Source organism: Pituophis catenifer, unplaced genomic scaffold (assembly GCF_029215685.1).
Source record: "Pituophis catenifer annectens isolate HBS135680 unplaced genomic scaffold, rPitCat1.0.hap2 SCAF_1, whole genome shotgun sequence".
In the NCBI taxonomy this organism is placed as follows: domain Eukaryota; kingdom Metazoa; phylum Chordata; class Lepidosauria; order Squamata; family Colubridae; genus Pituophis; species Pituophis catenifer.
In genome coordinates, this window is record NW_027256881.1 from 339,536,113 (window position 1) to 339,550,023 (window position 13,911).

The window sequence follows — 13,911 nt, forward strand, 5'->3', positions numbered from 1 at the left end:
ATTCAAAACTTTTTACTACTGGTTCTGTGGACGTGGCTTGGTGGGTGTGGCAGGGGAAGGATACTGTAAAATCTCCATTCCTTCCCCACTCCAGGGGAAGGTTACTGAAAAATCCCTATTTCCTCCCAATCAGCTGGGACTCGGGAAGCAGAGTATAGAGGGGAGCGGGACCAGCCAGAGGTGGCATTTACCGGTTCTCCGAACTACTCAAAATTTCTGCTACCGGTTCTCCAGAACTGGTCAGAACCTGCTGAATACCACCTCTAGTGTTTCATCACTGGAGGTTTTCAAGAAGACACCAGACAGCCATTTGTCTGAAATGGCATAGGATCTTCTGCTTGATCAGGGGGTTGGATTAGAAGACCTCTGAGGTCCCTTCAAACTCTGTGATTCTGTATTCTGAATCATGCCATTAAGAAAATCCAGTTTCCCCCATTGACTTTGTTTGCTGGAAGCTGGTTGGGACAATCACAAATGGCAATCACATGACCCCAGGACCAGGGGTGAAATCCAACAGGTTCTGTCAGGTTCTGGAGAACCGGTAGCGGAAATTTTGAGTAGTTCAGAGAACCGGCAAATACCACCTCTGGCTGGGTCCAGAGTGGGGTGGGAATGGAGATTTTGTAATATCCTTCCCCCAGGAGTAGGGAGGGAATGGGGATTTTGCAGTATCCTTCCCCTGCCACGCCCACCAAGCCACACCCACCAAGCCACACCCACAGAACTGGTAGAAATAAAATTTGGATTTCACCACTGCCCAGGACACTGCAACTAGAGTGTATTGTACATGCAGGTTGCCAAGCGCCTGAATTTTGATTATGTAACCAATGGGATGCTGCAACGGTCATTAGTGTGAGCACCAGTTGTAAGTCACTTTTTTCATTGACGTAACTTTGAACGGTCGCTAAATGAATGGTTTTAAGCTGAGGACTAATTTAATATAATTAATTTAATTAATCATATTTCTATGCCGCCCAACTCCCAAGGGACTACCTGTAGATACACTGATGCTTCCAGCATTTCTAACCAGCTTGAAATCCAGGCCTTCCTAACAGTTCTTGCTGTGTATTACAGGCCTAAAATATCTGGAGGACGACAAATTCTGTGAAAAGTTGTCCTAAATATGTAAAAAGGAGAAAAGTTGCAGGTCAGCTGTTCTTGTCCCACTATGCTGGAATATCTGAGCATACAAAATTATGGGAGCGGAGAAGGTCAAGAATATTTAGGAATGACCTATAAAATACCTGCTCCTAATGGAGGAGAAAAAAAATAGTAGAAAGAGAAATCGAGGCAAAAGACGGAGGGAGGGAGAATGGGGAGAAAAACAGTCACTTTCTTGTTTGCAAACCAAGCCAGCTGTGTCCTCTGTTTAAACATATTTATCTATTTTTTGTGGATAAAACAGCAAGCTTGGAGGTGGCCGAGATGAAACGGAAAAATAGTCATTATCCTTGACCATCTCTCTCTTTCTCTCTCCCTCTCTGGAACATAACAGGACAGCAGAAGGACATGAGATAAAGTCAATGTATTCTACTTGCCTAACAAGAAAACAAGAAAAAAGAAAAGAGGGCCACTCTGTTTGAAAGGAGTCAGTGCCAGCGAGAAAACACTGAGAAAGGCTGGCATCGTTACAGAGAGGAGAAAAATATTCTGCATTTCCTAAGGCGCCTGGGTGTTGAGAGGGTTTCTCTCTCTCTCTCTCTCTCTCTCTCTCTCTGTGTGTGTGTGTGTGTGTGTGTTATATGTGATCCAAAATTTGGCTATGAGCCACAGAATTTGGACAGTGATTTTCTTTGAAATGGAAATACAGGTAATCCTTGATTTACAACAGTTTGTTTAGCAACCATTTGAAGTTACAACAGCACTAAAAAAAATGACTTATGACCATTTTTCACCAGTGGTGGGTTCCTCCCGGTTCGGTCCGGTTCGGCCGAGCCGGTAGCGGTGACGATATGACGTCACCGAACCGGTTCTCCCCCCCTGCCCTCCCACCCCCTCACCCCCCCACGTTATTCTTACCTTTTATTTGGTCCCACCCCCAATCTATTGCTGCCTTCTGAGTCCCAGCTGATGACTAGAGGGAAAAAAACTGTTTAAACTCTTGCTGCGGGGCTTCAAAGGGCCGTCCTACAGCTGATCAGTGTTAAAGCAAACAAATGAGTCGGGTCGTAAGTGTGAGGACTGATTGTAAGTGCGAGGACCTTCCAGAAATGACTCTGACCACCTAGCCATGCCCACCTAGTCACATGACCTCCAAGCCACACCCACAAAATAAGCCACGCCCACAGAACCGGTAGTAAAAAAATTTAGAACCCACCCCTGTTTTTCACACTTATGACCATTGCAGCATCCCCATGGTCATGTGATTTACATTCAGGTGCTTGACAACTGGTTCTTATTTATGATGGTTGCAGTGTCCCGTGATCATATGATCCTCTTTTTTGTGACTTTCTTACAAGCAAAGTCAACTGGGAAGCCAGATTCACTTGACAACCGTACTACTAACTTAATAACTGCAGTGATTCACTTAACAAATGTGGCAAGAAAAGTCATAAAATGGAGCAAAACTCAATTAACAAATTTCTTACTTAGCAATGTAAATTTTGGCCTCATTTGGGGTAATAAGTCGAGGACTACCTGTATACATTTTCTGTTTCATTCCACCAGTCAGACCTCATGAACAAGTTGCATTTTCGGCCAGTTGCAGCATCCTACGATCACGTGTTCATGATTGGTGACCTTTTGAGAAGCTGAATTCATTTAACGGCCATAATAAAACCGATTGTAACCCTGGGTCTGGTCATGTGAAGACTTATTAGCACCCTGACTTATTATGGAGGCTTTGCTCCCAATTGTTATAAATCCTGGGATACTGCAACTGTCATAAATATGAACCAGTTGCCAAGCATCCAAATTTTGATCATGTGACTATGGGGATGCTGCAACGGTCGTAAGTGTGAAAAACAGTCATAAGTCACTTTTTTCAGTTCTGTTGTAACTTTGAATTGTCACTAAAGGAGTGATCATAAGCGGAGGACTACCTGTAGTTTACCCAGGTTGGGTAAACTAGCACTGGTTTAGGAAATCCACCCCCCACCCCCCGCACCCCCACTTGTACTTTCCTTCCAAGTCCTGATGCAGTAAAAATAATATTTATGGACATTGAGAGAGAAATTTACTAGATGAGGAATTTTCCAATCCACATTACATTTTGGCCATCATCTTGACACTCTACAGTTGATATTCATGATAGGTTTTGACTAATTTGGCTACTGTCAAGGGAATAGGAAGAAACAGAAAAGGAACAGGCCCAAGGCAGACTCATCGAGGTAGTGGGAAGAGAGATGATGGTACGTAGGTAACATTGCGGGACTGGGCCAGCTGTTTTGCTATGTCCTCAGCTGCCTCAAGTTTGCGTAGTTCCACAAGACCTTCCCCTGCGGAAGCCAGGGAGTTGGCAATCAGCTCTGCAGCTTTGGAGTCTCCTTCGGCCATGATGATAACGGCCTTCTTCTGGTACTCAGCCTTTTCCACAAAGAACCTCGCCTTTTCTGCTTCCTGCTGTGCCACTTGCTTCATTTCTACCGCATCCAAGAAGTCCTTGCTGAACGTCAGATGAGTCAACGAAACGTCATCCAGAGTGATGCCAAAGCTAGCTGCCCGTTCCGACAGGTCTTCATTCACCTGTCTGGAGACCAACTCTCTCTGTGTGATCAGTTCCTCTGCATCAAAGCGAGCCACCACCGATTTGAGCACCTCTGTCGTGATGGAAGGTAGCACTCGGTCGTCATAGTCTTCACCGATCGTCGTGTAAATCCGAGGGAGCTGCATTATCACCGGCCGAAACAAGATCCGGAGTGTAATATTCACGTTCTGGAGATCTTTGCTCCCCGTGGTTACAGGGACATTGTGAGGGCGAGAACGGCAGTCGAAAATTATGGGCTTCTGCAGCCAGGGGATGAGAAAATGAGTCCCTTCTCCTATCACCTCATCCTGAACACCCAGATATCGATCAAAGATGACTGCCCGGTGACCTGCATCCACGTTATAAAGAATAGAGTTGACCACTCCACCAGCAAATGCTAAGCCCAAACTAAGTTTGCCAATGTTCTCAAAGATCTTAGCAGCCATTGGGGGCAGCTAATGTCTCTCTTCTCTATGTCCAAGGAAACCGTCCCAGTATCAATGCACATGGCCAAAATCCTTGCTGGATTTTGGGTGGACCTGGTGTTTCTTCTAGATATTGGATGGACCTGGTGTTTCTTCTAACCACTTTCAATGACTGGGTGCAAATGAATGTCCCCTCCCAGACACGTGTCTTGTTTTTCAAGTTTGGGAGATGACAATCCTGGAATCCCATCAAGGATGCGATCTCCACCATCACTGTTTCATCCTGACCAGATCCAAGGCCTCTTGACATCACCAAGGCCTCTTTTGTGACATGGCCCACTCTGACTTTTTACCTTGGAGAAAGTAGACATTATATTTGAGTGGGTTTAAGAGCTGGCATCATTTCTACAAAGGCTCCTTGTCCAGTTGCTGGGATTGTGGTTCATGTCCACAAAAGGTAGGATGGGAGCAGAGAGAAAAAATCTGGGCAAGTCCAGGACAAAAATCTCAATGCAGGCAGGCTTTCTGATTAACAAAAGCTAGGCTTTTTAAGCTGGGTTTTAGTCATTTCGTAAACTACAATCGAAGACAGCGACTCTGAATGCCCTCTGGATAAAAAAAAGTGGAGTATCAGTCACTTTAAAAAATGAAAATGCTTGAGCTTAAATTTGAATCGAATTTAAATCAAAATAATTAAATGAAGGGAATATGATCATTCCTCACTCGGGATAATTTTGTCCCTTTTTGTCACATTGAAAAAGAATAACAGGAGACAATTTTAGGACTTCCTGGAGCTGCAGTTAAGGCCAACTGAAGCTTCAGGGTGGATCATCTTATCCTTATCTTGTGTGATATCAATTCATCATATCCCCTAATGAGGTCAGTACCTTTCTCCCCGCAGCTCTTGACATCAAAGCTTTGTTTTGAAACACCTTCCTTTTCCTATTTTAGATTTAGCAATGCAGGAAATACAGAGTTTACTTTGCCAGTCCTGCAATATCTCCAAGCCCTTCATTATGACATCCCCAAGTCCTGTATTGTGACATCATAGTGACCCACCCCCACCCCCCAAGGCTCAGCCTCTGTGGTGCTACAGATGCAGAAAACATAACTATCCATAATTCCTTGTGAGGGACCCCATGGAGGGATAATCTAGCCAGGAATTGCATTGCCAGAGACAAGCTAGAGCAGTGACCTCCAACCTTTTGGGCACCAGGGACCGGTTCCATGGAGAAAGATTTTTCCGTGGACTGAAGGGAACATGGTTTTGCATGCTGCCTGCATCTCACGGATGGTGTTTCACTTGTTTGTGCAGCCTGGTTGCTGGCATGTTGCGGCCCGGTGCTGGTCCTTGGACCGGGGATTGGTGATCCTGGGACTAGAGAGTTGGGGACAAAGAAGTGAGGTGAGAGGAAATCATAGATGCTCCAACACTGGAGGTTTTCAAGAAATGCTTGAGTAGCCATTTGCCTGGAATGAGGATTCTTACACTGGGCAGTGGGTTGGACTAGATGACCTCTAAGAGCCCTTCCAATTTTAGGATTTGAAGGGAAGTCTACTACAATAGATCTTCAGCATCTGGCCTCCCTTAAGTCCACCAAGATGAGAAACCTTGAAACATTTTGCCATCTTGTAGGCAGTTCCTCAACTTACAATGAGTTGCTTAGAGCGACCAAAGTTATAATGGACCTTCCAGTGGTGGGTTTCAAAATTGTTTACTACCAGTTCTGTGGGTGTGTCTTGGTGGGCGTGGCATGGCATGGTGTGCGTGGCAGGGGAAGGATACTGTAAAATCTCCATTCCTACCCCACTCCAGGGGAAGGATACTGCAAAATCCCCATTCCATCCCCATTCCTGGGGAAGGATATTGCAAAATCTCCATTCCTATCCCACTCTGGGGCCAGCCAGAGGTGATATTTGCCTGTTCTCCAAACTACTCAAAATTTCCGCTGCCGGTTCTCTAGAACTGGTCAGAACCTACTGAAACCTACTTCTGGGACCTTCCCAGAGCTACTTATGACCTGGGTCCAAAGCTCTGATGGACACTGTAGTCATATGACTGCATTTCAGGCACTTGGCAACTAGTCTGTATTTATGGGCATCTGGAGGTCATGTGAACATGATTTATATCATATTTCTTTTTGGAAACTGGCATTTACTTCTGGTTTTGGCAAAAACAGCCCGTAGCAAACAATGGATTTCGCTTAACGACTGTGGCTAAATGGCCACAGCGGTCACTTAATAACAAAAGGTAATAAAATCGGGTCCGGTCATATCATGACCCACTTTACGACTTATAACTGTGATGGACAGGCTCCATTACGGTTGTAAATCGAAGACTACCTGTATCCAAGAATATCTCTCTAGATTTGACAAATTCTGTTCTCCCAAATCCTGGAATTCTCCTCCCTCATTAAGTCACCCAATAAGTGGTGTGCATTCACTTTTTGTCTGAGGAAGAGGGATTTAGTTCTCCTTGCATGGGAATCAAATCCATTTTTAGTGGGAATTATGAAATAGAATAGAATAGCAGAGTTGGAAGGGACCCTACACCAGTGGTGGGATTCAAGTAATTTAACAACCGGTTCTCTGCCCTAATGATTTCTTCCAACAACCAGTGTGACAAACTGTTCAGAAAGTTAACAACCGGTTCTCCTGAAGTGGTGCGAACTGGCTGAATCCCACAACTGCCCTACACCATTTCTGACAGAAGCCAGTCCAGTCTCTTCTTGAAAGCCTCCAGTGATGAAGCTCCCACAACTTCTGAAGATGAATCTCTTTCCAGAGTTCATTTTATATCCTGTGGGTTGTTTCTTCTCCTTTTTATTCATTGTTTTAAGTGAATAAAAGCTTTGTCAGGGAATTGCGCAGCCGGTGTCCAAATGAAGTCCGAGAGTCCTAGGCTTGCCAGGTGTCCACTATTTGAGCGGACAGTCCGCTTTTTTCACATTATGTTCACTATTTTTTTTCACAAAATAGTGGACATTTTTTTTTATTCAAAAGCTTTATGATGAAATGGTACATAATCTAAAGCTGTACAGTCTAAGAGAATAAGGATAGGAGAATCGCGTTTTGTCTTTTTTTTCATAAGTTAGAATGAGACAAAGATCGAATATCCATTGAACTCGATTCTCCGAAAAAATTAATGATGAGATTAAAATAAAAATATATTATAAAATTATGTACAGCTCACATTTTTAAAACGTATTGTAGCTTGTGTCGACTGACCTAAAATAGCGTCATACATATTATTATAATATATTTGATATTTTGAATTTTAGGTAAAGTTTTGAAGTGATTATTTTAATACGTGTTAAAATGTTTGTAAGAAAATATATAATTTAATTGTAATTTTTTTTTATTTTTTTACTACTTAACACCCCCCTCCCCCCGCTTGTCCGCTATTTTTTGGAAGCAGACCTGGCAACCCTATCCGAGACGCTGAAATGAACTTGTAATTTTATATAAATAAATATATTTTACGTCTATATTTGCAGCCAATAAGATAGTCAGGCACATCACTACATCGTGAGGTAAATCGTCAGGTAAATCACAGAAAAAGGCGGGGAAAAAGGGAAACTCCCCCTTTACGTCCAGCAACCAATCATCACATAGATTGCCTCATGCAGGAGCCCGCACTCTCCAATCAATCAACCATCATCAGTGTGTTCTGGCCCAGTTCCAGCTATTAAATTAAATACTTTAACAAGCTTTTAATTTCTATGCGGCCATATCTGCTGCAAAATCCAAAGAAGAGCAAAGGTTGTCCTCGATTTACAACCATTTCTTTTAGTGACCATTCAAAGTTACAACAGCACTGAAAAAAAGCAATTTACGACCGTTTTTCACATACGGCCACTGCAGCATCCTCATGGCCACGGGATCAAATCTCGAACACTTGGCAACTGGCTCATATTTATGACAGTCAAACAACCGTGTTAACTCACTGAACAACTATTGCAATTCACTTAACCACTGTGGCAAGAACAATAATTAAATGTCACTTAACAACTTTTGCTTAGCAACAGAAATGTTGGGCTCAGTTGTGGTTGTAAGTTGAGGACTACCTGTATTTTAAAATCTTTTTCTTCCTCTTGCCTCTTAAGCAAAAAAAAGTTGGACTGTGTTTTCTGCCAGTACTGAGCTTCTTAAAATATGCTGAAAAAAAATCTATTTTTTTTTAACCTGGAGCAAAATACTCATGAGAGTCCTATTCAGTTTTGTCTTGCTGGGCGCATAAATATTATCAAAATAACCTTTGTGTTACTTGGAGATTTTCCAAACATTGGCATGTTACAGTGTAGTTCTCGACTTACGAAGCCCTGAATTATGGTCATAAGTCATTTCGGACATAAAGCATCCTTGTGACCGAAAAGAAATTTCTAGCCCTTTTCACAGCAGTCATTAAAGCAAATGTCACAGTCATTAAGTGAACTCAGGTTGTTAAGCGAACCCATTGATTTGAATGGGGCATTTTTTGCTGTAAACTGGAAAAAAGTGCCAGAAAATATTGTGAATTGAAATCACATGTCCCCAGAATGCCACAACAGATCATGAAACTGATCTGACCAAAATTTGGTCACATTACTGGTGTGGGTGGCACAACAAATTATAATGTGCTTTACAAGCCATGAAGCACCTGTTCTGTGACCCATCATAACTTGAAATGGTCATAAAATGACTGGCTGTTAAGTGAGGACTACCTCTAGTTATGAACGTTTCTAGGGCTGAGAAGAAATGATTGCCCTCCTCAGTGTCTCTATATACCTGTGTGTGTATGTGTGTGTTTGCCTATAAAAAAAAGGAAGAGATATTTGGTGTAGTTTTAGTAGCTTTAAAAATCCAGGTTTTTAAAATAATAGTCAGTTCGGAGGCATACTCTCCATCCCAGGTTTTGATTGCAATGATATAGGGGACTCCAGATAGAGGGGACTCCAGATAGAGGACTGGAGGCTAAAACATATGAAGAACAGTTGTAGGAACTGGGTATGTCTAGTTTAATAAAGAGAAGGACTAGGGGAGACATTGTTCTGTCCCCAACCACATGCATACACACCAACAGATGTTCAAGAGTTAAAGACCAAACCAGCCGGCAAAATTCTTTTCCTTATGATAACGGAACTTGGCAACAACCTAGTGGCTGCCTGCCAAAAGTTTATTATTTACGAAGAGGAGAGATAACTTCTCCCCACTCCTGGTACATCAAAAGAAGCAGCTCAATAATTACAGAGTCAATCAAGTCCAGAGATAATCCAGCAAAGTCTATAGCAAAAAGTCCGGCAATGCAGAATGGCGTGGAAGCTTTCAGCTTTGTTCGTCACAAGGTTTGACTGGCCACCACGCTCCCTTTTATATCCTGTGTGGTGTGGTCCAGTGACTCAGCCTAATCTCGGGCACGCCTTTTCTTCTGTTGCGCGCGCTTATCTCTGCGACGCTGGCGTGGATCCAGCCAAGACTCATTACCCTCATCACTGTCCATCTGTGGCTGCATGGACGTGCTTGGCCCCGGCCCTATCTCTTGCCCTTTGGCGGACACCGAAGACATTGTCAGAGAGGAGGGTCCTGGGGAGAGGGGAGGCCTTGCCAACTCCTCTCCTTCACTCTCGGAGTCCTCTCCTGCCGATGACACAGGCTCAGATAACGGAGCCACAACAGACATGATAGCAGTCTACCAATATCTCAGGGGCTGCCACAAAGAAGAGGGAGTCAAACTACTCTCCAAAGCACCTGAGGGCAGGACCAGAAGCAATGGGTGGAAACTAATCAAGGAGAGAAGCAATTTAGAAGTAAGGAGAAATTTCCTGACAGTTAGAACAATTAATCCGTGGAACAACTTGCCCCCAGAAGTTGTGAATGCTCCAACACGGGAAGTTTTTAAGAAGATGTTGGATAACCATTTGTCTGAAGTGGTGTAGGGTTTCCTGCCTGGGCAGGGGGTTGGACTAGAAGACCTCCAAGGCCCCTTCCAACTCTGTTATTTTATTCTATTCTATATATCTCAAACAGGGCAGGGGTGTCCGCAATCAGTGGTTAAAAAAAAATCAAGCCCCTAAAAAAGCCAGGCAGAATCCTAATCTGGTCATCCTTGTGGTTTTTGGACCACAACATTTGACCCCTCTGGAATTATAGCGACCCCTCCCCGTAATGAGCTGAGGTGGCGCAGTGGTTAGAGTGCTGTACTGCAGCTACTTCAGCTGACTGCTAGATCAGCGGATCAAATCTCACCGGCTCAAGGTTAACTCAGCCTTCCATCCTTCCGAGGTGGTAAAATGAGGACCCATATTGTTGGGGGCAATATGCTATTTAGTATACTGTCTTTGATGTAAGCCACCCAGAGTCCTCGGAGAGTGGGCGGCATAGAAATATGAATAATAAAATAAATAATAAAATAATAAATAATTTAGTTTGTTTTGTTTACGGTAAAATAATGTGCCTTAAACACAGCTCTCACATTGTCTCTCATTTCCTGGTGGGTTTCATTCAGTCTAAATTGCCCAAAGCATCATTCTTCTCCAAATGGCAGCCCTGTAAGAAAGCTGGCCTTGCTCGGAGCTACTCAGAGAGCAGAGATCCCGACGGTGGATCCATCTACCAAGATCCCCTCTTTCTGTCAACATCCCCTCTTCTGGGTGCTCGACTTTCTCTCTCGCTCACTCACTCTTCCTAACTGAAAGTGAGTTGTCTCATGTGTGATTCAAGGCCCTTTTGAATTGTCAGCTGCAGCTGAGAAGGCTCCTTGTTAGCATTTTGCTCCAGGTAAAAGAATGGATTTTCCCAGCTGATAAATTCATATATTTATAAGCTCTATATTTGCAGAAAACATGATAGCGAGCGGAAAGCTGGCTGCTGGAAAACTGGAGACTGACTTGTTTTTCTCTCTCTCTTTTTTTTTTTGGAGATTAAAGGAGGACATTGGTCCCCTTGGCACTTGGGTATTTATGCCACTCTCACCTTTCTGGGGAAAAAATTTTGGATTTGGGGTGGATGGTTCTATCAAAATGTCAGTTCAGGGTGCATCGGTGGAATAGAATAACAGAATAACAAAGTTGGAAGGCACCTTGGAGGTTTCTTAGTCCAATCCCTGCTTGAGCAGAAGACACCATATAATTCCAGAAAAGCAAGTTTTCTATTATGGAACCGAAGAAACTGATTCCATATTACAGGTAGTCCTCAACATATGACTACAATTGAGCCCAAAATTTCTGTTGCTGAGTGAGACATTTGTTAAGTGAGTTTTGCCTCAATTTTACAACCTTTCTTGCCACAATTGCAATGAACTGTTAGGTGAGTTACGTGGTGGTTAAATGAATCTGGTGTTCCCCATTGACTTTGCTTGTCAGAAAGTCATCAAAGTGAATCCCTTGACCACGGGATACTGCAACCATCATAAATATGAGTCAGTTGCCAAGCATCTGAATTTTGATAACCATGAGGATGCTGCAATGGTTTTGAGGGTGAAAAATGGTTGTAAGTCACTTTTTTCACTGCCGCTGTAATTTTGAATGGTCACTAAATGAACTGTTGTAAGTCGAGGACTAAGAATCAGAATCAGAATCTGAATAGAGCTGGAAAGGACCTTGGAGGTCTTCTAGTCCAACTCTCTGCTCAAAGAGGAGATCCTATACCCGTGATGGCGAACCTATGGCATGTGTGCCACAGGTGGCACAAGGAGCCATATCTGCGGGCACACGAGCCGTTGCTCTAGTTCAGCTCCAGCGTACATGTGTGTGCCGGCCAGCTGATTTTTGGCTGCCCCTCCCCTCCCAGGAGTCTCCACATGGCCTGTTTTGGATGCCAGGGCTTACATGGAGGCTCTGGGAGGGAGTTTTTGGTCTCCAGAGGGCCTCCGGGGGGGGAGGGGAGGCCATTTTTACCTTCCCCACGCTCCAAAAAAGCTTCTGGAGCCTGGGGAGGGCAAAAAACGGGCCTTCTGGTTCCATCGGAAGTCAGGAAATGGGCCATTTCTGGCCTCCGGAGGCATCAGGGAGGCCTGTTAGGCCCAAAATGAGGGACGTGTGTGTGTGTGTGTCACACGTGCATGCGCAGGGGGGGCAGGGTGCAGGGGGATTGAATTATGGGTGTGGGCACACACACGGTCCCCCCCCCGCACTCCCCCCGCTTCTGGCACGCAACGGCAAAAAGGTTAACCATCACTGTCCTATACCATTTCAGACAAGTGACTGTCCAGTGTCTTCTTAAAAACCTCCAGTGATGAAGCACCCACAACATCTGAAACTACCTGTATTAATAAAGCATCTGAAACCGGTATAACACACACTATTTTAGGGATATTTTCTCCCAAAAAGTGAAAATTAAGCAGAGTGTCCTGAGCGGGTGGTCAAAAAATGAAGGCTACAGCAGTGCGAACATTGAGGGCTATAGCAGTGCGAACAAAAATCATCATGTCAACTGATTTTTATATGTGTCGTATGTGTGTATCAGATATAAAAACTAAATGGGACTTCAAATGCACCGCAACAACCGACATCTTGACTTTTTTTTTAGCCACACCTTGGAGACACCTCTGCTTTCCAGTTGTTGCCCCCTTCATCATATGCTTTCTGTGCCTTTCTTCTGTACTTTCTAAACTTAAAACTTTCCATAGCAAAATCTATGATTTTAAAAAAATACATAAATGGAGAAATCTGATTAAAAGATCCCTTCTGTGACCTGTAGCACGATCCTAATTTTTTTTTTTTTTAAAGGAATGGGTGTATGCATATGAAATAATGCCACTGAAATTAATCAGATGGGGTAGGAAGGAAAGAATGAAGGAGAGGATTTGCCTTCTTTAATTAAACATTAAACTAGGAAGGGATCTGCTTTGTGCCAAATCACATCTTGGATTGATCTCATTTAGTCCTTATGACACTGACGGTCGTAGCTCTCCAAAAGCTGAATGTAAACTTCTAGATTACACTGGGACTTTATATATACAAAGCAAACCTCTATCTTCTCCCACCCAAAATATTAAAACAAGATCCCAGTACTCACATTTCTAAGTACCGTACAGAAAAGCACTTTATCTTCTTTCTTTTAGCTATGAAAACATTTGTAGTAAAAAAATGTTCCTTCTCTAAACCAGTTGTCCCAAAGGTGCTTTTTCAGGAGGCAACTGGACTGTCTTGTTTTCTCTTTGAAGATGTTTCGCTTCTCATTCAAGAAGCTTCTTCAGTTCTGACAGGGTAGTGGGGAATGGAAGGATCCTGACAGAGCTGAAGAAGCTTCTTGGATGAGAAGCGAAACATCTTCAAAGAGAAAACAAGAAAGTCCAGTGGCCTCCTGAAAAAGCACCTTTGGGAGCACCATGACCTGGTTGACTGAGAATCTCTACAGTCTCTAAACCTCAAGAACCTGAAGGTGTCTGGACTCCAACTCCCAGAATTCTGCTGGTGGACGAATTTGAGGAATGTTAGCTGGGGAATTCTGGGAGTTGAAGTCCACATATTTTCATGTTGCTCAGGTTGAGAAACACTGCTCTAGATTGCCTGGAAAGAAGAGATGTCATGAAGTGGGGGGGGCAAGAGAGAATCTGTTTTAATTTTTGAAGATGGTGAGCTGCTGAATTTGGAGGGTTTCCAGGCTGGGACTTTCCCCTGATAGTCCATCAATAAGGGCATCCTGTTGTAAAATGCATTTGATAGATCATAAGTTAATCAGAGTCAGATTTTGATAATAGACGACTGGGACACCATTAAGAAATCTTAGGGTTGTTGGTTAAGCTGGAAAGAAGATAGCAATACAGGTAGTCCTTGACTTACAACAGCTTGTTTAGTGACCAATTCAAAGCTACAATAGCAC

The 13,911-nt window shown here is 43.5% G+C and overlaps 1 protein-coding gene across 1 annotated transcript; it reads right to left on the reverse strand.

Moving 5' to 3' along the window:
* Positions 1-3,321: 3,321 nt before the first annotated feature.
* Positions 3,322-4,131, reverse strand: PHB1 (prohibitin 1). Its single transcript, XM_070931855.1, has one exon. It carries the CDS (start codon positions 4,129-4,131, stop codon positions 3,322-3,324), a length of 810 nt encoding a protein of 269 aa, XP_070787956.1.
* Between the last annotated feature and the right edge of the window lie 9,780 nt (positions 4,132-13,911).

What these genes read in the sequence shown, in the direction of transcription:
- PHB1 (XM_070931855.1), bottom strand. Translation starts at nt 4,131, where the DNA reads ATGGCTGCTAAGATCTTTGAGAACATTGGCAAACTTAGTTTGGGCTTA.